This window comes from Mesocricetus auratus, unplaced genomic scaffold (assembly GCF_017639785.1).
Source record: "Mesocricetus auratus isolate SY011 unplaced genomic scaffold, BCM_Maur_2.0 Super-Scaffold_100054, whole genome shotgun sequence".
NCBI classification, from domain to species: domain Eukaryota; kingdom Metazoa; phylum Chordata; class Mammalia; order Rodentia; family Cricetidae; genus Mesocricetus; species Mesocricetus auratus.
Window position 1 is genome coordinate 3,314,753 of NW_024429231.1, and position 24,780 is coordinate 3,339,532.

Sequence of the window (24,780 nt, forward strand, 5' to 3'; positions counted from 1 at the left end):
TATATGGTATACATATACATACATACATACATACATACATACATACATACATACATGGAAATGCTCATATACATCCAAAAATAAATAAACCTTAAAAATTTTTAAGATAAAATTCATATGAAATAAAATCCACTTCTTTGATTTCTTCTAGGTGTGGTGATGTATACTTGTTCTCAAGAGAGTGAGGCAGGAGGATTGCCACAAGACTGAAGCCAGCCTGGGCTACAGTATGAGACTGTCTCAAATAAAACTATTGAATAAATTAATAAAAAATAAAGTTCATATTTCAGTGGCGTGTGCCACAGCCATTACCACTATCTAATTCCAAAGCACTGTATTCTCCAAAGAATCATGTGACCATAAACTGTCTCTCACCATTGTCCTCTCCCCCCCCAGTCCTGGACAACACTAAACAGTAGATTTCCCTGTTTGATTGTTTTTGTTGTTTTGTTTTTCGATACAGGGTTTTTTGTGTAACAGCCTAGCTGTTCTGGAACTTGCTCTGTAGAGCAGGCTGGCCTTGAACTCAAAGAGGTCTGCCTGCATCTGCCTCCCAAGTGCTGGGAATAAAGGAATGTGCCACCACCGCCAGCATTTGGGGACATTTCATACGCGTGGAATCACACAATGTGTGGCCTTCCCTTTTGTGTGGCTTCTCTCATGCAGCAGGCTTCTAAGGTTTGCCCACATCATACATGCTGTAGGACATGGCTACCAGCTATAAGTAGAATTCTGTCACATGGGAATATCACATTTTATCTACTCATTGATTGATGGACACTGGACTACTTTCATTCCCTAGCTGATGTGCACTACTGTGGACATCACAAAGTTTTGCATATAAATATATAGTCCCAGTTCTCTCCTGGCTAATTTTACCAGCTTCAGGGATTTCGAGCCACATAAAGAAAACCCCCTGGGTGTGTCTGTTTTAGTGTTTCCAGGAAGGTTCAGCTGAAGTTGGAAGACCACCTTGAATGTGGTGGCACTATCCCAATGCCAGGGGTCCCAGGTCGAGCAGAAAACGTGTGAAGGCTCTCTGTTTCTGCCTCCCCCACCCTGGATGCAGAGGAAATATGATGACCTCCTCGTGCTCCGGGCATGCAACCGTGAGCCCAAACAAACTGTTAAGTTACTTTCATCAGGTATTTTGATAAACATGAAAAATAATGAACACAACACCTAAAATCCAATTTTTCCACATCCTTAACAATACATTATTGTCCTTTTTGATGGGACTGTCCTAGAGGATACAGAGTGGTACTAAGTGTGGTCTTCACTAAAGGTGTTAATGATACTGGCTGTCCATATCCTCTTTCCAGTATGGTTATGCAATTAATTTACCAGTTCTAAATTGTGCTGTCTTTTTATCGAGTTACAAAAGCTCTTTCTAAATTTTAGATACTGGATCCTTGTTGGCTCCACAAGTCTCTCCACTTTCTTGCTAGTGTCCTTTGAAGCACATTTTTTTCAATGAAACTCAACCTTTGCTTCTGTTTTTATGTCATATTAAGAAAGCATTTCCTTGGTTTTGGAATCCAATCCCTTCTTAGTTAATTTTTGCTTTTATATGAACTGTGTGGGACAGGGATGCTAATTTGCTTTGCTGCACGTAGATTTCCAGTTGCTCCAGCATCATTTCTTGAGAAGACTATCTCTCTGCTAAGCTGTCCTGACACGCATACCCACAACTCTGTGGGTGTACTTCTGGATTCCCAGTTCCACTCATTGATCTGTGTATCTATCCTTTTGTACAAACAGTATCATCCTGCAATTGCCAATAAAGGTGACTACCTTTTATTGGTCTGAATTTGAATGTTTCTGAGTAAATAGAACTGGCTGAAGTATTGCTAGACGATTAGTGATTATAGGGTCTTTAGAACCATCAGTCTTTAGAACAATCAGGGTGGCTCAGCAGGTTAAGACCACTTGCTACCAAGCCTGAGGACTTTGAGTTTAACCCCAGGAGCCACATCATACATCATACAAGTTGTCCTCTGGCCTCATGCACATGCCATGATTGCTTCCCACTCTGTGTGTGTGTGTGTGTGTGTGTGTGTGTGTGTGTGTGTGTGTCTGTGTGTGTCTGTGTGTGTGTGTGTGAAAGAGAGAGAGAGAGAGAGAGAGAGAGAGAGAGAGAGAGAGAGAGAGAGAGAGAGAGAATTTTTTAAAAAACAAAGCTCTGCTCTGGATTTGTAAATGCTGTGTATGTTTAACATATCCATGATTTAACATCTGTCAGCTTTCAAAAATTTAAATGTCATCCTGATTTATTTTCTATGTAAATAAATATTTCCTTTAATCTCCAATTTTCTATTATTTTTTGCCATTTTTAAGAGTGCAACCTTCAAAATGCCTTGGCTTCAAGCCCATCCAGCCTCTCCAGGACCCATCCCTTCACAACCGCTAGCCTGCCCACCTTCAGGCTGAGACACCGGTACCCACTAGTGCTCCGCAAGGCACCCCACGGATGACCTCAGATGCACTGCAGAGTGAGGGAAGCTCTGGAGGAATGGAGACCTCCAGCTACTTCTGCAAAGAAAAATGAGGGGCCCCTGCCGGGTGCTGCTGGGAGTGTGCATTAACAGTGCCCACAGTCACTGTCCCCACTGCCCGCTGCTCTCCACCCTCGTGTGCCTTTGCAGGGAGCGGAGGAGGTCCTGTGTGACGTCTGTCGCTGACATGGGGGCAACCATGACAGAAACCAAGGCCTCAGACCCACGGGAAGCTGGCAAAGCCATGTTCCTATAAGAGTCAGGCTCAAGAGTGACGGCAACACTTTCTTCCAGAGTCAGAGTGCGAGTGAGAGACCAGTGTGTGCAAAAGTTAGCGGTGCAGTTTCTTCCTCCTGGATGTTTACAGCCTGAGACAGCTCGCCCAGAGAGACCTTCTAAAAGGACCAGCTAGCTCCCCACCCCTTGTGCTGTACCTGATAAATAGGCTGAGGTTCTGGGCTGCCAGTGGTAGTAGGTACCCTCTGTCCAAGTGCATCTCCCCAGATTTCCTGTACATGTGTCTGCATGTCTGTCCTCTCTTCATTTCCTTGCTGCCCCCAGGCAGGGTTCCAGCAAGCTGCCTTCATCAGCCCAGCTCCCTGTCCCATTCTTAGAGCCGGTGGGAAATGTGGTGGTGGTGAGCTCCTTGTCCTTCCAGAGGCCAAGCCCAAAGCAGGGCTGTGTCACGTCTCCTGACCACACTGATACTCTGTGGCTGTGCATGGGCAGGGATCTGGGGAAGAGACATGGGATGGGGTTAATCCTGAGAGAAGAGGGAAGCAGGGAGAAGTGCAGGCCATTAACCCATTAAAAGCCACACAACAGCCGCAGACCTCTCACATAGACCAGGAAGCAGAAGCCCGGAGACGAGAGCGGACTGGCTTATGCAGCTAGTGAGAAGCAGAAACAGTGTTTACAACCAAACTTATCTAGAAATTTGTAGACCTACAAATTTTTAGACCCCTAGGGACAGTTTGTGGAGACTGTAGACCAGGGGTGTTCAACCCTGTGACTCACGGTCACAGGACAGCTGTGAATGAGACCCAACATGAAAGTTACAAATTTACTTAAAAATATTATGGGATTTGATTTAGATATTTTGGTAGCTCAACTGCATGTCACACAAAGTTTAAAAAAAAAAAAGCCGGGCGGTGGTAGCGCACACCTTTAATCCCAGCACTTGGGAGGCAGAGGCAGGCGGATCTCTGTGAGTTCGAGGCTAGGCTGGACCGACAGCCTCCAACATAATACAGAGAAACCCTGTCTCATAAAGCCAAAAAAAAAAAGTATGTTCCTGGGACCCACAGACTTTAATTGTACACCCTCTGATTTAATGTGTAGCCCAAGATAATTCTTCATCCAGTATGGTCCCAAGAAGCCAAGGGATTGATGGACATTCATGCTAGATGTTTTTGAAACCCATAGCTGGGAAAGTAGTTTCTAAGGCCATCTAGTGGATAGAAAGAACTTGTTAATTTCCCTATAGAGCAGAGCATAGGTTCTCTGGTGCAGGGTGCAGTGTCTTCAGTGCAGAGGTTGAGAGGCCCTGGTCTAAACACACACACACACACACACACACACACACACACACACACACACACGCACACACACACACACACACACACACGCACACACGTACACGAGCGCCCTGAGTGTTCTTCACCTTAGCCTTTTCCTGGGCTTCTCCAGAGCCTCTGCCTCAGCTGCACCAGGGTCACCAACCAAGCAACAGACAGGTGGCCAAGGTCAACAATTGCCCGCTAGTGTGCCTCTTGGTTTGCTCTCCCTTGAGCAGTAGAGGGAGGAGGTCTGACTTGGAAAGAGGATGCCTATCAGCCCCTTGGCCCATTCCAGCAGGGCAGGCAGAAGAGAGTCAGCACAGCCAGTAGGGGTAGATTCCAGGCCCAGCCACGAGATGGCAGCCTAACCCACCAGGAGCATGGAGGCTCCTGACCTGGGAAAGCTGCACAAACCCCTTGCCAAGCTGGACAAAGGCCTGAGGGGCTGGACTTGGGCCAGTTCCGGAGCACAGCAGGACTACCCCTGAGGCTTGCAAGTGCCAGGTGTGACAACATAGGTACAATTTGGCTTCAGGTACCCCTCATATTTTTTTTCTTACTCCCCATCCAGAACAGTTCATCCTTTGAGTTCAGCTATTCCCACAGGGGTCTTCCTCTATCCCAGCCTGAACAGGAAAAGCCCAGAGCACAGGAGTTAAGCATACAGGGAGGAGTACTAATCCCTTGTAGTTGTAAGTCCCTGAAGCAAGGGGAAACTGAGAGGCTTGCCTGGGGCCACAGTTAGTCAAAGGTGGGCCACTAGTTCCTGCCCAGAACGCCGGGACGGGACAGACCGTCCCCAGCCAGACACAGTTACTAAAGACATTTTTGTACAGGACTGTAAGTCTTCCCTTGTGAAAGGGGCAGGCAGCTCTGCTGTGGACAGCCGAAAGGTGGGAATGGGCAAGGTTTTGATATTTCTGGGAAGAAGCTGGGCTTGGTCAACGATTCCTCCCCCTGTGAAACTTTATTTCCATGTTCCTTGTTTTATTTTTTTTCCTGAGGTTTTCATCTTGTTTTTTCTGGACTTTCTGTGAATGTCAGTCGTCTCTTGGTGTGAAGGGGGAAGAGGCCTTTACATCCTTCTGAGGATACAGAAGTGGGAGCACTCCTTGAAGCCTAGGACCAGGGGGTATCAGCAAGGATCAAAGTGAGAATCTTACAGTGGGGGCACTTCAGGAAGGGTTCCCCATTTGAACTCACTCTGCTTACCTCTTGGAGTGTGCTGGAATCCCTTTCCCAAGCCTTCTCCCTCCAGCCCTGGCACAACCCTGTTTTCCTGGAACTTTCTCCAAGATTAAGAGTCATCACCATCCAACTTTCCCTTACCAGGAGTATTTTCCTCTGTCCCTCAGACCTGGTTCCTTCTCTGCCTGCTTCTCCCCACCCAGCTCCCACTGTGGCTCCCATCAGTACTCAGCATGGAGCGAGGCCTGACTGGAGCTCAGTATCTGACCCTCAGAGACCTTGGCGAGTTCCCACTCAGGACTCAGCCTCAGTTAGGGTGTCTGAAGCTGGAGCTCTGGGGTTCCAAGCCCATCCCTAGCCTTTCCTGAATCACCTAGACTTCAGTGAGCGGCTTCTGTGTTCCGGGCTATGAGGAGGGAAGCGAAGGTGAGTCCTGGAGGGGCTGACCGTCCTTTGATGGAAGTGGGATGAGCTAGAGACATTTGGAGAGCCAAGCTCTGATCCTATGGGCTTTGCAGACACGGAAGAAGGGGGGCTGGCTCCTCGGGTTTCCTGAGGGGCATGCCCTGGATTTCTATCTGGGAGGAAGGGAAAGTCTAGGGAGACCTCTTTCTTGGTGTTCATCCTGACCATAGCAGGGTCTGTGTGTGCCCTCATATCCACCTCTCTCTCTCTCTCTCTCTCTCTCTCTCTCTCTCTCTCTCTCTCTCTCTCTCTCTCTTTCCTGGGGTCTCTGTGTCTTTGTCTAGCTACCAGTCCTAGGGTTGTGCAGAGCATCCTGGGAGCCTGTGTCCTGGGGATCTGAGTCCCAACCAGGCCAGAGTGCACCACTCTGGACCTCCTTGTGGTCAGGGGATGGGACACACTGAAAACCACTCTTTATCCTGATGCACCCCGAGGCCGAAAGGGAAACGGCTGGAGGAACACCGCCACTGCCATAGCCTCTGGAGGGACGTCTCCTCAGACTCCTCTCCTCTTGGTCCCTCAGTCTCTGTCCCCTTCTGATAACCCTGCCTCTGCCTCCCACCCTATCTATCTTTCCACACTGGGGCACTCGGACCTTGTGTTAAGGCTGGGATTCCCATGATCAGGTGAGGAGAGATGTCTGCAGCACAGCTTTGTCCCCAGGCTCACAACAGCTTCTGTGGTCAGTACAGACAGACAGCTGTCTGTACAGTGAGCAAGTGCCAGCAAGTAAATAAGAGCCTCTTGCTTCTTAATTAAATCCCCCCTCGCCAGGAGAGCCTGTGTCTGATTGTGATGGAAGGCAATCAATGAGCATATCTCACCGCTCAGCAGCATCTGAAGCTGGGCCTGACTTTCCACTCCCTCTCAGCCCCACATGCCCACCCACTTCTCTCAAAAAACTGGGAGCCCTTGGAGGTCAGGAGCGAGGTCTGATTTGTCCCTTGCGACTTTGTGGCTGGTACAGAATCTGGAGAAGTGAGGAATGAATGACAATGCTTGCTGATTAAATAAACCGGGCCAGGAAGACTTTGAGGTCAGAAATACAATCTCTGTCCCCAGCATCAACTTCGAATCTGTAGGAACCACAGCCCCTAGACACACTGGCTCACCACGCAGGGCAGCCGAAGCTATGGGGGGGGGTGGGGTGGGGACTGTCAGTATTCAAGGAGCCAAGCGGTCTTTACACCTCTTTTCATAAGGTAATTCAAGTTACGAGGCAACTGAGATCTGTGTGTTATTCTTGTGACTAGGTCACCCTGGAGTTAGGAAGGGTGCAGGGCCTGAAAGGGTCCAAGGGATTAAGAGGTGCTCAAGATTAATCATTAATGGAGAGTTGGGGCAGGGGGTAGTCCGTGTAAGAGGATACCTCTGGAAGGATCCTGGGGCCTTCAGGTTCCCTGGGGAGGGTCGGTACTAAGGGATTCCTTGAGAGGTCAGTACTAGCCCTGGTCAAGGAATAGCTTGCCTTCTCAGAGGATCGGATGGCTTCTTGGTTAGAAGTGGAGGAACTGGCCGACGCCCTTCTCACCTCGGTGTGACACAGGGGCGCGGGCCCAGACGTCGCAGGGAGCCTCCGCCCAACTGGTGGAGCTCCCCGAGGGCGGAGCGTCGGCGGGTCCCCACTGAGCAAGAGACAAGGAAGGGCGGGCGCCCCCAGTGCCCGGGTTGAGGGAGACCGGGTTCGGTGCGGGCCTAGGGGGGGGGGCGCAGAACCAGGGCTTTTTAGGACCCAGCGCGGCGCCTCCCTCCGGGGGCGAGTGCGGCTGCGCGCGCCGTGTGCCCGTGTCCGGAGAGCCGCGGGCTGGATGCGGACCGCGCGAACGAGCGAGCGAGCAGGCAGCGGAGCAGCAGCCCGGAGGCAGCAGCGGCGCGGCGGCGGCGGCGGTGGCGGCGGTGACCGCTCCGCGTCTCGCCTCCCTGGCCTCGCTGCGCCGCGCCCGGACCTACCACCCCCGCCTCCCGGGCCCGACCTCGGCAGCGCCCCTCGCCTCGGCTGCCAGCGCCACCCGCCCTCCCGGATCAGGGAGCGGAGCGCGGGGCGCGGAGATACCGGAGCCAGTGTCCGCCGGCGCCGCCAACAAACCGGGCGGAGAGAACCTTCACTCGGCCCAGAGCCGCCGGTGGCCGTCCGGGAGCTGTCCCTTCAGCACCGCCGCGGAAGCACGAGTCCCTGCGCAGCCCAGCGGAACCCCTGACCGAGCCTGAGCGCACCAGGCGCTGCGCTCAGCGGCCGCCCCGCGGGGCAGCACCTAGGTGCCCCAGCCCAGGGGACCCGCCATCTCCTCCGGGAGGCGGGGAGAAGGAACGAGGAGGGCGGGCGGGCAGCTTCACCCGCCACCCAGGGGAATAGGCAGCCAGGCAAGGAGAGCCGAAGGGGACCGGCCACACCGGGAAGAAAGCAGCCTGCATCCGTGCCCACCGCACCGGGAGCGCGCTGCGGCGACCACCGCAGAGGCGAGCGCGGACTCCCCCCTCTGCTGGGGCTGCTCTATTGGTCCGGCCCCCGGAACGGAGCAGCTGACCTTCCCCTAAAAAGCTTTGTGTCGGTTTCTCCATTTTCCCGCTGAGATGCTACTGGGAGCCCGGCCCCCCCACCCTTTCTCCCCTCCTCCCGGGGCTCGCCACTGAGCACCGCCCCACTCCCTCCCTCCCTCCCCCGTTCCCTCCTTCCTCTCCTCCTCTGCCTCCTCCGCAGCCTGGCCAGCTCCCTCTCACATTTGGTGCCTTAGAGACCCCTTGGGAGCCCGTGCACACATCCCTGGACCCGTACCTGACTGACAGCTCCTCCTGAGGGAGCTTGGGTCGCTCGTTGGGGTGGGTGACCAGAGCCGCGGTCCTCTGTGCCCCCCGACGGCTGGGGGAAGGGGGGAAGAGGCCCCGCGCCCCCCTCCCCATCGCCAACTCCCCCTGGCGGCAGCTCCCATGGGTGTCGCTGGGCCGCGCCATGCCTAAGGGGGCGCCGCGATGGGCCAAGGGGACGAGAGCGAGCGCATCGTGATCAACGTGGGCGGCACGCGCCACCAGACGTACCGCTCGACGCTGCGCACGCTGCCCGGCACGCGGCTTGCCTGGCTGGCAGAGCCGGACGCCCACAGCCACTTCGACTATGACCCGCGCGCCGACGAGTTCTTTTTCGACCGCCACCCGGGCGTCTTCGCTCACATCCTGAACTACTACCGCACCGGCAAGCTGCACTGCCCGGCCGACGTGTGCGGGCCACTCTACGAGGAGGAACTGGCCTTCTGGGGCATCGACGAGACGGACGTGGAGCCTTGCTGCTGGATGACTTACCGCCAGCACCGCGACGCCGAGGAGGCACTGGACAGCTTTGGCGGCGCGCCCCTGGACAACAGCGCCGACGACGCGGATGCCGACGGCCCAGGCGACTCTGGCGACGGTGAGGACGAGCTGGAGATGACCAAGAGACTGGCGCTCAGTGACTCCCCAGATGGCCGGCCTGGCGGCTTCTGGCGCCGCTGGCAGCCGCGCATCTGGGCGCTGTTCGAGGACCCCTACTCATCCCGCTACGCGCGGGTAAGTGACAGCTTATCCATCAGGAGGACCTGACCCGGAAAGGCAGCCTTTGCCGCTTCCCGCGGCCAGGGTGCAATGGACAGTGAGTGCCCAGAGTTCTGAACTGAAGGGGGTGTGTACGTGTGTAAGACAGAAAGGGAGACTTTGCAATGGTGGCTGGGTTTGTGTACGTGAGTCTGCATTGCTGGTTGTATGGGAGCATATGAATGGGTGTGTGTGTGTGTGTGTGTGTGAGTAGACTGCGCGTGCTTATTTATGTGAGTGTACGGGTGTGTATTTGGATGGGTGAGTATGTGGGAACAAGTGAGCATTTGTGTGTGTTTGAATGTACGTGGCACCCCACACTCCTGTTGGTTCCCATTGGTGCCTTTGGCAGATGTACTCTGTGATGGTGAGAACTGCCCTTTGGTTTGGGGGAGGTGGGGAGCGCCTTCCTTCTTCCTAAGTCAGGGAGCCTCTGAAGTAGAAAGGGTGTTTAGCTAAAGGCAGACAGCCCCTCCCTCCCCAGGACCTTCCTTAAGCCATCTGAGGAGGAGGTCTTGAGGATGCTCGTGGCTAATTTAATAGCTTGATGATTGGTGTGGGCCTGGGCTGGGGGGTGGGGTGCAGAGAATGGTGACCTCTGCGGCACCTGCCCTCCTGGGTCTGGGAAGAGCCTGGAGGAAGAATTCAAGAATGCCCTAAACTCTTGCTTCCTCTGGCCCCCCGGGAAGAGGCTGACAGAGAGGAAAACCTTAAGGGGAAATGCACCCAGAGGAAGTGTGTGAAGTGGGCGTGTCTTCATCAGCCACGCCCCTTTGGAAACAGCTAATTGTTACTAGAGAGAAAGGACACCCTGCTGCTGACCTTGGCCCTTCAGATGGCCTCCGCGGATCAGTTTCCTATGTAAAATGAGGAGAATGGTGGAGTGCGGGGACCATTTGGTGGACCATCTCCCAAAAAGAGACCCCAGAGAGACAGACACCTGCCCTGGAAGACAAACTCAGGGTCTTTCAGAGCTCTGCTCTCTGGGCTGAAGAGTACCAAGGATGAGAGAGGTGGCGGAGCTGGGGATGTAAATGGCCCCTCCCCCACCTGTCAGCCACCTCTGCCCCTCCCAGGCAAAGCCCTGCTTCTGCCAGCTGCCTTTTCCTGCTCCAGGGACCTTCTCGTTTACTGACCAGGAGGCTGAGCCCAAGCGGGTAGGCGGCCTTGAGGAGGAGTAGACAAAGCTGGGGGAGGGGTCTGAGGTCCCCAAGGACAAGGAAGGGCTGCCTGGGCAGACACCTGACAGATTGGATGCTAAGATAAAACCACCTAAAGACCTGTGGGATGGGGACAGCAGTTCGAAAACTCAGACCTTGAATCTTAGAACAGGTGCTGGGGGTGGGGGTGGAGGCTTGGCTTCCCGTGTTACCACTGAGGATTTTGGCCAAGGTCAACCCGGAAGTAGGAAGCCAAGTAAAATTTAAATCAAAGTCCTCCGGACCTAGTCTCCCCTGAGATGGCCATGGGTCCCCTGCCCTTTGTCCAGGGTGGCCTGAGACCCTGCAGAGAGGAGGCCTCTCTTCTTCTCCCCTCTCCTTGGTGACAGAGGCCACTACAGCTAGAGGATTATGTAACTGGAGGCTATGCTGAGCTGTGGGGAGGGGCTGGAACGTGGGGCTGAGAGAATGAACCAGCATAGGCTGGGAGAGAGGTGCCTGACGCCCCAGGCCAAGGCCTGGGTCAGAGCAACCCTTCCACTCCCATTTGACCTTGACCCCTGGAAGCTAGGCCAGGTAGGCCCAACTTCTTTAGGGTAGTTGCAGAGGGCTGGACCCCTCCGCCTGCCTCCTTGGACTCCGCTACGACCGGTGCACCCATGTTTCAGGGCAGGTGAGGGTCAGAGGGACAGTGTAGTCCGTCCTTCTCTTGCTCTTCCAACTCACTGGTCATGCCTAGGCTGAGGGGTGGCCTTCCCTCAGTGGAGACAAGTACAACACCTACGTGCAGCTTGAGGTCCTGTCAGTCTGAGACCGCAAGGCTGGGAAGTCGAGAAACTCACTTGAGTGGCCACTGAGTAACAGGCGAAGGGGAAGCCGGACAGCCAGGGGCGGCAGGTGGGGTGTTGGGGTACAGGTGGGTGTTAGTAGGTGCCCCCCTTAGAGCAGCAGCGCTGCTTTCTTTCTCCGGAAACCTCACGAAAAGGACGTGGTCCTTTTTTACTTGCATGGGTACCACTTGAGGACACCGAGACCCACAGAGGGAGGGAAAAGTAAAGGAAGAGCTGGGATTAGAACCGGGCCCCTGCCTCCTGCCCGTCTGGGCAGCAAAACTGCATTGCGCTGCTGCCTCTCTGCAGCCCTGCGCAGAGACCAGCCTGCTGCCTGCCTCCTCCTCCACCCCTTCCGCCTTTGCTCTGATGCTGCTTTCACGAAGGCTGCTCCTCCCCTCACACCTGGAAAAGCCTTCTCAGACTGGTGGATCTGGGCTTAGCATTCATTTTGTTCCCCTCGATTCTAGAGACCTGACTCTCACGTGTGATATAATCTGTGTGTGTGAAATAAAAACGAGAAAAGCTGAGCTTCTGTGTGGGTGTGTGAGACTCCTGGTGTGTAAGAATAAAAATGTTAGGTGAGTGTGACTCTGAGGGCACACATGTGTGTTCCTATGTGTTCGTGTGTGTGTGTGTGTGTGTGTGTGTGTGTGTTGAGACTGTGAGTATAAGAGAGATCCTTGTGTCAAAGAAACAGAATGTGAGATTATGTGTGTGTTGACAGATGGTGGTGGTGTGTGTGTGTGTGTGTGTGTGTGTGTGTGTAAGAGGAAGGCCCTGGGAGAGAATGTGTGTAATAAGAAGAAAATGCACGTGTCAGAGACATGCTGCCTGTGAGACTCCAGGTCAGGGTATCTCTGAGAGATGTGTGGCCAGGCGTGGAAGTGTACACTTGAAGCTGTGTATGTGTAAGCCTGTGTGTGTGACACTATCTGTGCATGCTCTGTGTGACAGATAGTGTGTGGCTACGTGTTAAGAAACTATGAGACCCCATGTGACAACGTGTGTTTGGTATAAGAGGGATCTTAGATGTGTGTCATTGTTGCTATTAGTGCTTGTATGTGAAAGAGATATTGTGTGGCCTGGGTGTACCTGGAAGAAGGTGATATTCTGTAGGTTCCCTGCCCGCTGTCTCCATCCCCTGGGACTCCTGGGCTGTCTGCCTGAAGACTATCCTTGCATGCCATACCTCGGAAGATGTATGTCCCAGCCAGGCCAGTTGTGAATGTGTGGATCATCAGTGAGTAGAGGTCACTTTCTCCCAAGGAGCTATCAGTATATTGGCTGTGGAAGATAAGGACTCTTTGGTGGGGAGAGGACATCCCATTGGAGCTATGAGGGGCAGCAGTGCTGGCCGGAACAGCTAGGTCCCTGTCATTCCGGAGCAGGGGTTGGGGAGTGAGGTGAGCTGGGGCTGAGCCCCACTTGTAATCTGGGATGGGGCTTGTAGCAGCCTCAGACACGCAAAGGTGTGAGTGATGATGTAATTATGTGGATGAGGGGATGAGGGCATCCTGGAACACGAGGCCTCCTGAAGTTACACTGGCCGGGCATTGCGGGTCCAGCAGGTGTTGGCAGGCAAGTGCAGTTCTTGTATGAGAAGTTGCAGAGGTGTGAGAGCAGACGTGTAAGACCAGCTGGCGTGAGCCTGCCCTCCGCACCGCACCTCCTTGAGAGTCAGAAACCCTAGGTCTTTGTAATGTACATGTCACCAGGAGCTTTGTTCAGTGTCACATCAAGGCCAATGAGGTCTGTCTCTAGGCTGTGGGCCAGGGAGTGTCCCTAATATACATAAGTGTGTGAGTGTAGTGACGCCAGTCCCCTCAGGTCACTTGACCTGATGAAAGCCGATGATCTCAAAGCTGGGGAAGCCCCACCTGTCCCTCTCTGCCCCTTTGTCCCGTCCTTAGCCCTGCTCTCTGTGGAGGGAGTCGCCTAATGGTTACCATGAAGGATTCCCTTCCTTCCCTGGGTCCCACTTCCAAGACAACTCTGGGAGCCCCGGCCGTGGCATGAGGCAAAGACAAAACTATTAGCAGAGACTTCTTAGGAAGCTCGCTTCTCCCAGACAGGGTATCCTTGAGACATGCCAGCTGCATGGTCCACCCAGCCACAGAGCTTTGCCGGGAGTCCTGGTGGGTTTTTTATTGTACCTCCAAGCCCCCAAGGGCCTTTAAGTAAAGGAGACCACAGATCAGGTATCTGTAAGTTAGCACCCTTCATCCCCATCACTGCTGACAGTGGGAGGACTGACCATAGAGGTTCGCATAGAGTGTCTCTGAGGTAACCGTGGATGGCCACAGGCACGCTGGAAACAGTCAGGGACTGTGGGCTGCTGTTGTGCTTGACTTACCGTTTTGCTGGCATGTCTAATGTGGCTCTGTCTCACGGCCTTAACTCACCGCCGTCTCTGAACCCCACCTTCTCTATCATCACGCCTACCGCGGTGCTTCAGGCCCCCCTCTCCCGGCTGCTTCGTGACTATTTTCCCCAATTCAGTCCCGGGCCCTGAAGGACTTCCCAGGGTCTTCCGGGGCCTCTTGGGTCCAGCCTGACTCTCCCGTGTGCTCCTGCCTGACTTCAGTCACTGCTCAGGGAGTGATCATCTGCCTGACTTCAGTCACTGCTCAGGGAGTGATCATCTGCCCTGGGTTGGCTGCTTACAGTTTCCCCACCATGCCCCCCCCCAACTCTTTCTTCCTAGCTCCCTCCCTCCCTGCCCTTTATTCTTCACACCCACATAAAAGCAGTGCTTTCCTTCCTGGCCCTGGAGACTGGATCAGGGTTCAGTCCCAGGGCCCCTCCCTTCAGAACAGGAGTCTGGTTAGTGGTCGGCTGTCCATGAGAAACCTTGTTCATTCAGGGTTATCTCCTCCAGGTCCTCAGCCTCCTCTACACTCAGTATAGTGGAAGCTGTTGTGAGAGGGGAGGTTGAGGCCCAGAGAGGAGTGATTTCCCAAGGTCACAGGTGAGCAACTTATGTGGGAACCCTCATCTCTAACTCCAAGCTCAGCAGGCACTTGGAGTCTCACCTTGGAGAGGGTTTAGACTCTACCACCCTGGGGGCAACTTCAATAACCTGGAGGTTTGGCATTTGCTACTAGAAGCTTTGGGGGTTGTTGGTTTAAGTCTCCCAGGGAAGACAAGACTTGTCTTAGGGGTGGGGGAGGGTTCTGGCAGGGGCTCACTCCAGGGTCCACTGCCTGAGCCAGGGCCTTCAAGCCTCCCACGACAGCTGAATTTAGTGCCTCTGGCTATTCTGAGCAGTCTCATGACCAGTGTATTCCACTCTGGACCAAAAGGTCAGGGCCCCAAGCCACACCCTGCTGTCACTCCTGGGTCAGCCTGGCCACCACCCCAGTCTCAGCTCCCATCTGTGAAGGTGGCTCAGAGGCAAGGAGAACCTTCGAGACTCCAGGGAAGCTGGCTGCCAGTTTCTGTTCAGGAGAACTAGCTGGTTGGAGGGGACGTCCCCCGTGCATGGGATGCCGGGTAGATAGCTGTTGTCTGAATACCTCCAGCCACTACTATTAGAGAAAAAGTTCTTCAAGGGCATGGATCAAAGCACGAGTCTATAGGAAAGCAGACCATATTCAAGACTGTGACAATTAGCCCAGGGCCCCATGCAATGGGAGCTCGCAGTAGGGGGTAAGCATTGGGCTCCTCTGTGAAGAAAGCACCAGGGCAAGTGGGAACTTGTAGCTGAGGAGCAGGGGGAGGGTGGGGCAGAGGAGTCAGTGAACGGAAAATTACCATCAGGAAACAGAAGGCTACACTGGCGGTAACAGGATTCTCCCTGAAGCCAGGCTAGTGTCACCAGACATCACCGCGAGTGATGGAAGATGAAAACCCCGGTGAGATGTACAGATGTGAGTGGTCAGGCACCTCGGAGGGGGTTCGGATTAAGCCAGTCTAACAAAGCTCTTTCCCTAAAGTGGCATTTCACAGAACAGAAAGTGCACAGGTGGGCATAGCAGGCGGGGCCTAGGGAGTCATCATGGCCACCTTCCTCATCCAGGATGGACGTCACAGACTCAGTGAGAGGAAGACACAACCCACCACCACAAGTGTCAGTGGGACCCAAACTCACGGTGCACGCGCTCTTGGCTTGCATTTTAAAGAACTGAATACCACACCTAGGTGTACTTCTGTCCTCTTACGGCCCCCACATTCCCTCTCCAGATGGAGGTAGACCCAGTCCCGATGCTGTGAGACTCCTCTGGTCCGTGAGTCCAGGATTTGTCCCCAGTTTCTAACATCTCCCAAGTCAAATTTTGCAGATCACCTCCGTTTCTCAGTGCCACCATTTATTAACGTGCTTGTTCATGTCAAACCGTCTAAGGGGCTTGATTCACAGATTCTTGTCCAGGTCTCACCAAATCCCCCAGGACTACATTATTATTTCCATGCTCTTGTCACTAAGAGGTGAAGTCACGTGTCCAAGGGTCCTTAGCTCATGCAGGGAGCACTCCATGTCTGCCTCCTGTCCCTGCTGCAGAGATGCTGGGGCCTGCAGCCTGCCGTGCTCCAGGCCTGTGCTTCCGTCTGGTTCCCAAACCTGTCCAGATCCTGTTCAGCAAGCCCTGACCTGGCTCGTAGCAGGAGGGCCATGTCCAAGTTGGACGAAAGGAGCTCTCAAAGAAGAAAGTGTTTCCACAGTGCCCAGCGGTCTCCCACCCTCGTTGGTATAAGCTAGGTCCCTCAGGAAACGGCAGAGGAACCAGGGGAAACGGAAACTTTATCTTGTGTGAGGCATGGTGTGGAGAGAATGTTGGTTGCTCCTTAGCTCTGAGTTTGAGGCCTGCCCTGGTCCCGGACTGCATCCGCCATTATCCCCTTGGTCAGATCCCTCAGGCCTCCTGGTCTTCAGGGTTTGTTTTCACCTCTGGACTTCTGCTCTTCTGCTCCCCTGACCCCGACCTGCTGTCCTTTCTGCTCCCTTCTGAGCATGCATCTACCCTCCTCAGTTCCCGGCTCTCAGCCTGGCTGCCCATGCAAGCCTCCTCCTTTTGCGTACCGAGGTACCCAGCTTGCACGACTGAGACCAGACGTGAGTGTTTAACCTCTGAAGGCCTGGAGCTAGGGATGTTCAAACCACCAGGTGTGCACTGACGAGATCACAAACAAACTCCAGGACAACCAGACCAGAACAAGATTTATAGCCTGCCACTGAAGCTACTGAGCTGCTCTGGGCGAGTCCCAAATGTCTTGGGGCTAGTTTCTCCACCTGTCACTCAGGAAGGCTGATCTCAGTGGGCGCTAAGAATCTCCTAGCCATGGCATCCTGGACTTCGGCTTCCCAAAGGAGCCGAGAGACAAGCGAGCCCTTCCTCTTTCTCCTTCCACACCAGAACATAGGTGAGTTCTCTGGACACAAGTCCCCATGGGAAGGATCTTTTGAGCCTCTCTTCAGTTGACACATTCAACAGGTATTCATTCATTCATTCATTCATTCATTCATTCATTCATCATTCAAAGCATAGTAGTCACTGCCGTGCTGGGTAGGTCACCAGCCCAGCAGCTGCTTGGGAATGTGCTTCATCAGCTCAGTGGGCACCAGCTCTTGCCCTCTTCCACAGATTCTTTTCTTGGCTGTCAGCCCTCAGGGAATGGCAAGAAGCCATTCAGAGGGGACCTCTGGTATGCGGCTGTATTGGGGAAAGGCCCAGAGCAGAGGAATGCTGTGTGGGGCAACGTAAGAGTCTTGCCATTGGCTGTGTTTCACGGAGGTTCAGGGACAGGTGCTGGAGGACCCTCCTGCCTAGGCTGACCCTTGAGAACTACCTGGGGTGCTTCAAGAAGTTCAGATCCCTGGGCTGTTTCCTGCACGGTTCCATTCCTAGAACTGTCCATTCCCAGTTCCTGTTATGGGGACTACATGGGTGGCTGCTGTTCCAAGCGTGGCCCCTTGACCAAGTGTAGCATGAGCTGACAGGGGTTGGCTTGGGGCTTGTTAGAAATGAAGTCTCGAGCCCCAGCCCAGACAGCCTAGTCAGAGCCTGCGTTCTAACAGGATGCCCAGATACTCGTGTGTGTTAGAGGCTGAGGGGTGCTGAGGTAGGCAGCGGAGCCTAGGAGGGGGTGTCAGGATCAGGGACCCCTGGATAGTGTGCGTAGGTTGGCAGAGCTGTTCTGTGACTCCAACCCTCCCGGCAGCCCAGGCGGTGGCAAGGCGATGAGGGTTGTGGTGAGGCCCCTTGTCCGCAAGTCCAGCCGCCTCCATCCAGATACTCAGGCGCAGAGCTTTGGGGGTGTCCTCGGGTACTTTTTCTCACACCCACCCAGAGTTCACCCACACCCCGTCACCCCTAACTTCTCTAGCTGAGGCTACTGCCTTGTATCCTCCTCACCTCAGCCCTGCTCACTGTTCTACCCAAGGCCCTAACCAAGGCTACTGGACCCCACCAGTCCTTTGTTCTGTCTCGCTCGGGATTCTGGGCTCCCTCAGAGGAGAAGCCCAACTCGTTCCAGGGACTGACGTGTCTGTGGGAGCAACCCACTCCCACCTTCTTTCCGATGCCCTCCTGCCCAGGTCCCGCCCACTCGTCCTTTGCTCGTATTCATCTCGCTTCCCTCCAGCCCCCCCCCTCTTGAGTACCACGGTTTTCTCTTGGGCATCTGACAGTCTGTGTGCTGTCCTTACTCGCCTTGCTGGTCTTCCTGGTAGCATGTGGGCTCCGTGGTGTTAGTAATTTCAGCCTCTTTTTACCATCTGTGGCATCCCTTAAGTCCAAAGCAGAACCTGGAACAAGATGGGTGGACATAAGTATTTGCTGAGGGTCAAGCAATCTGAGTGTGGGTTGGGGGAAGTAGTGTATGTCTGCAGTCCCCACACTCAGGAAGCAGAGGCAGGAGGGGCTCCAGTGAGGCTAGCCTAGGCTACATAGCAAGGCTTTGTCTGAAGACAAACAAAATTATTGGATGAAGAAAACAATGGCGGGATCTGAGTTCAAGATGGAACAGGGGTCATGCCTTGAGTTCACCCTTCACTGAGCCCCCTTTTTCCTTACTCACCTGGGAATCCCTCCGTCTCCCATGCTGGGGCCCCGGTAAGCAGTCTAAGGTATGGTGATGAACTGCTGTGATGCCCAGATCAAGGTATGGTTACCTCTACTACTGCAGGCTCTCTAGGCCTGCAGTGAAGGTGTTCAAATCCAGGGCCCTCTCCAAATCCCCATCTCCCACTGCATCAGCCTGGGTACTCCCAATCAGAGATCCAAGCCCTATACATGGTGCATACAGCCTAAGCCAACTTCTCTGAGACTCTCTTTGTCTCTCTCTCTCTCTCTCTCTCTCTCTCTCTCTCTCTCTCTCTCTCTCTCTCTCTCTCTCTCTCTCTCTCTCTCTCTCCCTCCCTCCCTCTCTCTTAATTCTGTCTCATTCTATTTTTTATGTGCATTGGTGTTTTGCCTGCATATGTGCCTGTGTGAGGATGTTGGGTTCTGGAACTGGAGTTACAGACAGTTGTGAGCTGCCAAGTGGGTGCTGGGAATTGAACCTGGGTCCTTTGGAAGAGCAGCCAGTGCTCTCAGCCACTGAGCCTTCTCTCCAGTTTTGACTCTCTTTCTCTTCCTTCCCCTCCACATCTTCCCTGCCCTTCTTTGCTTTGTCCACTATGTTTGTGGGACGTTTTAGGCATGACACACTGATTTCTAAACAGACTCCTTCTCACAAAGGCCTGGAAAGGATGTTATTTTACCCCGAATCCCTCTACTTGGAGTTTCAACCACACATGCAGTAGAATAAATGTGAAACAACTCCAAACATCAATCAGTTCCTGGCTATTCAACCCTGGCAGTGTGACTCAAAGTTCCGTTCTCTCCTTAGGGCAGGCCTTTTCAGTGGGGAGACCTGAGTTCAAATCTCAGTCCCACTACTCACCAGCTGTGTGACCTTGGGCAAGTTCCATAACCTGTCTGTGCCTCGAAAGAAGGCTGTTCATAGCTCCTGACTCATAGGGAAGTTGGGAGAATTACATGTGTGAAACACTCAGCCCAGAACCCAGAACATAACCAGTGTTTAATTACTGTAGGTTTCATTATCTTCCCACCAGCTAGTGGCCCTAGAAGATCCAAAAGTGTGTCTGTGTCCTACCTGCTGTCTTCTTTGAATTCCCAAATCTCCTAAAAACTACTTCTTCCAGGGGTCCCCTAACCTACCCTGGCCCATAGGACACCAGTTTACTTGGCCTCCCAGGATCTGGCTTTCATGATGTCACTCTGGGAGACAGGCCAGGATTCTCCCATGAGACCCCATAATTATAGGCAGGTCATATTTTCCTTGAGCCTCAGTCTCCCTGTCTGTTGCAAATGGGCCACTGACTTCTACTCTTCCTCCTTCTCTAGAGGGAGGTGACAGAACTTACACCTGCTGGGTGAGAGGCAGGCAGCTGACATCAGACTCTGGCCAAGAGCCAAATTCAGTGACCTGAGATGCTGACAAGTGTGCCAGTGTGGTGGGCCTGGCAGTGGAGGAGGCCACACCCCTTAGCTCCAAGCACTGGAGCTTCTCTGGCAGGAAATGCTCAGGCCCAGGGAGGGGCAGTGGCAGGGGTCCCTTGGACCTCAGAGCTGCAGGATCTTGGAACCAGGGATGAGAGTTGCTTGCTGTTGGTGCCAATGGACAGGGACAGTGCCCATTCTCAGGCTAGGCTACCCCGCCAAGTTGACGCCAGGCTGGGTGGGGACAGGCTAATATTAGCAGGGGCAGCCCCGGACAGCTGAACTCAGGGGGCCTCTGGAGCCAACCTCACTGTGTCCAGGCTGAGGCCGCGGCAGCCAGCATCATGGCAGACGAGGGAAACATTCCTAGCCTCTGCAGGGCCTCAAATGCCCTGTCCACCTCTCACCCAATGGCTGCCAGCCCCGTTCCTACGTCTGCTGCCCTTGGAGCCTTACGTGCCACTGTGAGAATCCGAGAATGGTGGATGTACAGTGTGCCCAGGGGAACCAGTGCCACAGCAATGGCACTTTTAGCAGAGGTGCCAGTGAAAAAACGGGGGAGAGGGCCACATGGCATCCGGACGTCGCAGAGGGTTAGAGACGGGGGAGAGCCACATGGCATCCGGACGTCGCAGAGGGTTAGAGGTGTAAAGTCTGGGTGCAGGCAGGCAGGTGCTGGGGCTCCAGGCACAGCAGAGCATCTCCAGAGCCAGGGGACAGTGGTAGGTCAGGAAGGCCTTTGCTCCTCACAGACTTCCTGCAGGGTGGCAGGGGTGGGGGGGTGTGCCTTGGTGTCCTTCCCAAGCCTGCCAGCTAGAGCTCAACCCTGTCCATGTTTGCAGTGTCCTCCTCTGGCCTCCCCCCTCCATGGCCACAGCAGGCCACACAGGCTGGCTCGTCATGGAAGGGAGTTCCTGCCTGGCTATTTGGTGACTTCTGTCTTCTCTCTGAAGACCAGTCATGCCTAGCTGCCCCCAGACTGGGATGGTGAAGTGACTCCAGAGCTGGGTGTAAGGCCAGGGGGATGTTGGTGAGGGGTTCTGGCAGACAAAGCTCGCACAATTGCTTATAGCCCCATAGCCCTTCATGAGCTTCCCGCTATAGAGTATGTCATGAAAGTGACTAGGGAGAGGTCGTGGACCCTACTAGTCATATTGCCAGGGCCCATCCTAGACCTTTAGATTAGAATGTATGTGACCTCTGCAGTACTTGGACACCTTAGCCCACCAGTGGGAGGAAACAGGAAGCCACCATGGGACTCCAGCGAATTAAGACACAGAGAACTTTTCCAAATGCACGTGGTCAACACAGGTGCAAATTAGATCATTCTAGATGCTTCTTTGGGAAGATGTTTTTGAGGGTGTTCTGAAGTCCCTAGCCTTGGTGGTTCTTAGAACACAAGTCTAACATCTACAAAGGAAGTTTGTATTACTGGAGTGACTTCCATGGAGCCCCAGGCCTGCCAGAAGGTTCCCAGGGACCCCTTTCTGCCCTCTTAGATGGTAGAGGAGCCTGCTCTTGAGCCCTGTTGCAGGGGTCAGGGTTGGAAGCATACTTCACAGCACAGCTGCACACCAGGGCCAGTCAGCACTCATCAAAGATGAGTTCCTATGTTCAACCTCAGGGGTTCATTGAACGGCTGTGAGGAACATAGCTGCCTGCTGGGCCATGGGGAGCCAGCTGGAGCCCTGGAGCGAGGGCTCGCTCCATCTGCTGAAGGTGAGCTCCGTGCAGGGTGCTTCCTCATAGAGCCTTGGCTCCCAAGAAGCCTACACATTTGGTGCCCAGCCAGTGCATTTCTGGGCTTCAGTTCCTTGACTGTAAGGTATACGCAGGGGGGTTGGAGAATCCAGCAACAGAAAGAAGATTTCAGGGAGAGAGTGTGGTCCCCAGTTAGGCCCTGTGTGGGGAGAGACCCCCGTGTCAAGGTCAAGAGAGTGATACAGGCAAGAGACAGGGCAATACTGGACTGTGGCATTCACTCTGCCTCGGTGTGGAACTCGGCAGATGGCGTCTAACTGAGCCCATTTCTTCAAGTGAAAAATGGGAACAGCATTTGTGTCCCTGGCGGGTGAGCCTCTGAGGAGCAGAGCCCCTGGCCTGGTTCCTGGCAGCTGGGACAGAGCTTACTGCGGGCAGGATCTGGCAGCGCCAGCTGGGCCTGGGCCTAGGTTCCTCAGTATACACTGAGGTCCTGGCTGAGCCACAGAGGTGCAGAATGGGGAAGCCTGGTGGCCTCAAAGCCCCAGGGCCACGACCCACCGTCACCAATGATTTATTTAGTGGTACAAAGGTCAGAAATGCCAGTCACTGGCTTCTTTTCTGGGTGGCAGGAGTTGTGTCTCCTGAGGCCTGGCTGTCACCAGGCAGATGTATTCTTTTCTCTCTAGCAGTCTGGGGATTTGAGTGCACACATGGGAGTTAGGAATCATGATGGCTTCCTGTGCCCTCAGCCTCTCTGAAGCCTGGTGGCTACTACTCTTGAAAGCCTGTACACTCTGCCCTTACAGCCCACCCACTTTTCAACTGTAGGCTCCTCAGCCTCCTGGCCCGCCCGCCTGCCCGCCTGCCCTTGTTTTCTGTCTCCAGTGGCAAGGGTGTCCTCACTTTCTTTTGTAAAATGGATGCATCCTTGCAGGCAAGTATGCCCGTCCTTTGTGGACGGCTCCCAGGCTTCACTCCCGGAACAGCCTGCTCTGTCCTCGATGCTTCCAGAGAATGCTTCCTTAGTTTAGCCTTCTAAATGCTCTGCGCAGGTAAAGGTTTCTTGGACTCAACAGAAACCCACAAAGGTCCAAAGTACACCTAAGACCATGGAGTGCCTGAATAGACCAGGAAATCAATAGATCTTTGTTTACACGGTCTGTTTCCAAATAGTCTTGTGAGATAGAAGAATTTGACATTATGCCCACTTCATTGATGAAGGAAAAATGAATAAAAAGGCCCAGAGATATTAACTGGTTTGTCTAAGGTCATCTACTTGGTAATCAGTAGAAGAAGAGACCCAGGTCTTATTTTGAAAGTGAAGGTAATCTGCAGCTGGGCCAGTCTCTGTTGCTTCTTCTGTGGGATGTGGTGATCCTTTGGTCAAGAATGGCACGTTGGATGAGTGACAGGTGAAAGAAGTAATGAATGAAAAGATGAGTGTGTGAATACATGTAGATGGATGGATAGAAGGAGAGACATACAGACAGACACACAGCCGGATGGGAATGAGGTGGATGGATAAACCAGTGAACTATGGGAAGATAGATGCATGTGTGCATGGGTGGGTGGACGGATAAACAGGTGAATAGATACATGGGGACATGAAGGGATGTATGGATGTATGGATGGATGGACAGATGGACAGACAGACGGATGGGTGGGGAGATGGGAGGATGAGTGGATTCGTCTCTTGTGAGTGTGTATCTGTAGGCAGCTGTGTGTGTGCGTGTGTATGGGCACTCAGCCTCCAGCATGTGCACAGAGGCAGGAGGAAGGCATCTGCCATCTGAGTGGACAGATTTCTGTTTCTGACCTTCAGGCGGAAGAGGAAGTACTGCCTCCTATCACCTGAGAACGGGGTTTGAAAGCTGAGGGAAGAGCAGTGGAGCCCACAGGTGCAGAAAGTGAGATTGCCCGAGGCAGAGGTGGGCTCGTAGGTGGAATTAGAGGGTTGGGAGCTAGCGTTTGGAGGCTGGTCTTAAAGGTGAGAGGGCTTGATGGAGAACAGAAAACCATGATCAAGCTGGAGAGATGCTAGGGGCAGAGCTTTGTGACAGGACACACCTGGTGTTTGTCAGCCCTGCCTTCACCACAGCCACTAGAAGACAAAGAGCGGTGTCTGGCCTTCAGACCCCAGGACACGCTGAGCATGCATGGTTTCTTTCTGCTAAGGGGTGGGGGGCTATTTTCCCTGGTTGCCGGCCTGGGTGAGCAGTGTAGGCAGTGCGGGCACACTGTGCAGTGTAAGCTTTGCTGGCAGGGAGCATGGCATGGAGAATGAGGTTTTCCTGAGGTCCAGGAAGACCTCGGTTAGACTAAGCTCTACCATCTTGTCATTTTGCTACCATCCCCAGACTCCAACAGTGGCCCAAGACTTTATTTCAGTTGCCTAGCAAGAGCAATAAAGGGACCGTGGGCCCGAGTGCCCAATCAGTGCACTTGGCAGGACTTGGATGAAGGCTTTGGTGGCGCTGCAGTATGGAAGATGCTTTTCCGGTGGGAGCTAGGGATGTTAGTGTGCACAAAACACAGTAATATGAGCTCCAGCCACCCCCAGCTCTGTCCCAGCATTCCCCGGCACCAAGCTACCCCCCTCTGCGTGCGCGCGCGCGCGCGCACACACACACACACACACACACACACACACACACACTGGCCCCAGCAATCTCCCTGGGAAACCAGGTCCCAGTGAGTGCCTGGTGTGCAGCTAACTGCTCATTACAGTCACGGCTGTGGCTAAGTATAGCTCCTGCACACACAAGACCAAGACAACAGGGGAAGCCTTGCCATAAAAAAGCCCCACATGCAGACGCCCAGACAGCTGCACACGCATGCTCCCGCACTCGAGCACAGCAGAGGCCATGCACACGTGGACAGTGGTGCAGTGGCCAGGCGCACATGGACAGACGCCTGCACCACACAGTGTTTCCTCCTTAACTCTCCCATTCAGTAAATGCCTTTTGGGGGATGGGAGTGTGGTCAAAGGCGAATGTTCTTGGGCCAAACAAGACCGAGTTTCCAGTCCTGATTACATCATTGCTTCCCAGTTATGTGATCCATGGGCAACTTACTTGGTTTCCTTGGGCCTCCGTCTCCTCTGCGGCCAGAGGGTACCGCAGTGGATAAAAACACTTGTGCAAGGAGGAGGGCCTGAGTTTGAATCCCCGGCACCCACATAAAAGTTGGGTGTGGCCCCTCAAGTCGTTTTAACCCAGCTCTGCGGGCGGTGGAGGAGGAAGGGTCGCTGGTGCTTCCGGCTGCCAGCAGCATAGCCCCGGGCTCAGTGAAAGACCCCATCTCAAGGGAGTCAGGAGAGTAAGAGCAAGCAAGGCACCCGTGTCCATCTGTGGCCCCATGGCTCTTCTGGACAT

The 24,780-nt window shown here is 53.9% G+C and overlaps 1 protein-coding gene across 3 annotated transcripts in view; it reads left to right on the forward strand.

The window, feature by feature from the left end:
- Positions 1 to 8,372: 8,372 nt before the first annotated feature.
- Positions 8,373 to 24,780, forward strand: part of Kcnc1 (potassium voltage-gated channel subfamily C member 1) — a 41,997-nt gene continuing 25,589 nt past the window's right edge. Inside the window, exon 1 of one of the 3 annotated variants that reach the window (XM_040736067.1) lies at positions 8,373 to 9,244. In XM_040736067.1, coding sequence (XP_040592001.1) covers positions 8,675 to 9,244 — 570 coding nt within the window. In that variant the 5' untranslated portion in view covers positions 8,373 to 8,674. The remainder of the gene's footprint in view (positions 9,245 to 24,780) is intronic. The other 2 variants (XM_013124220.3, XM_005084675.4) reach the window with 2 other exon arrangements.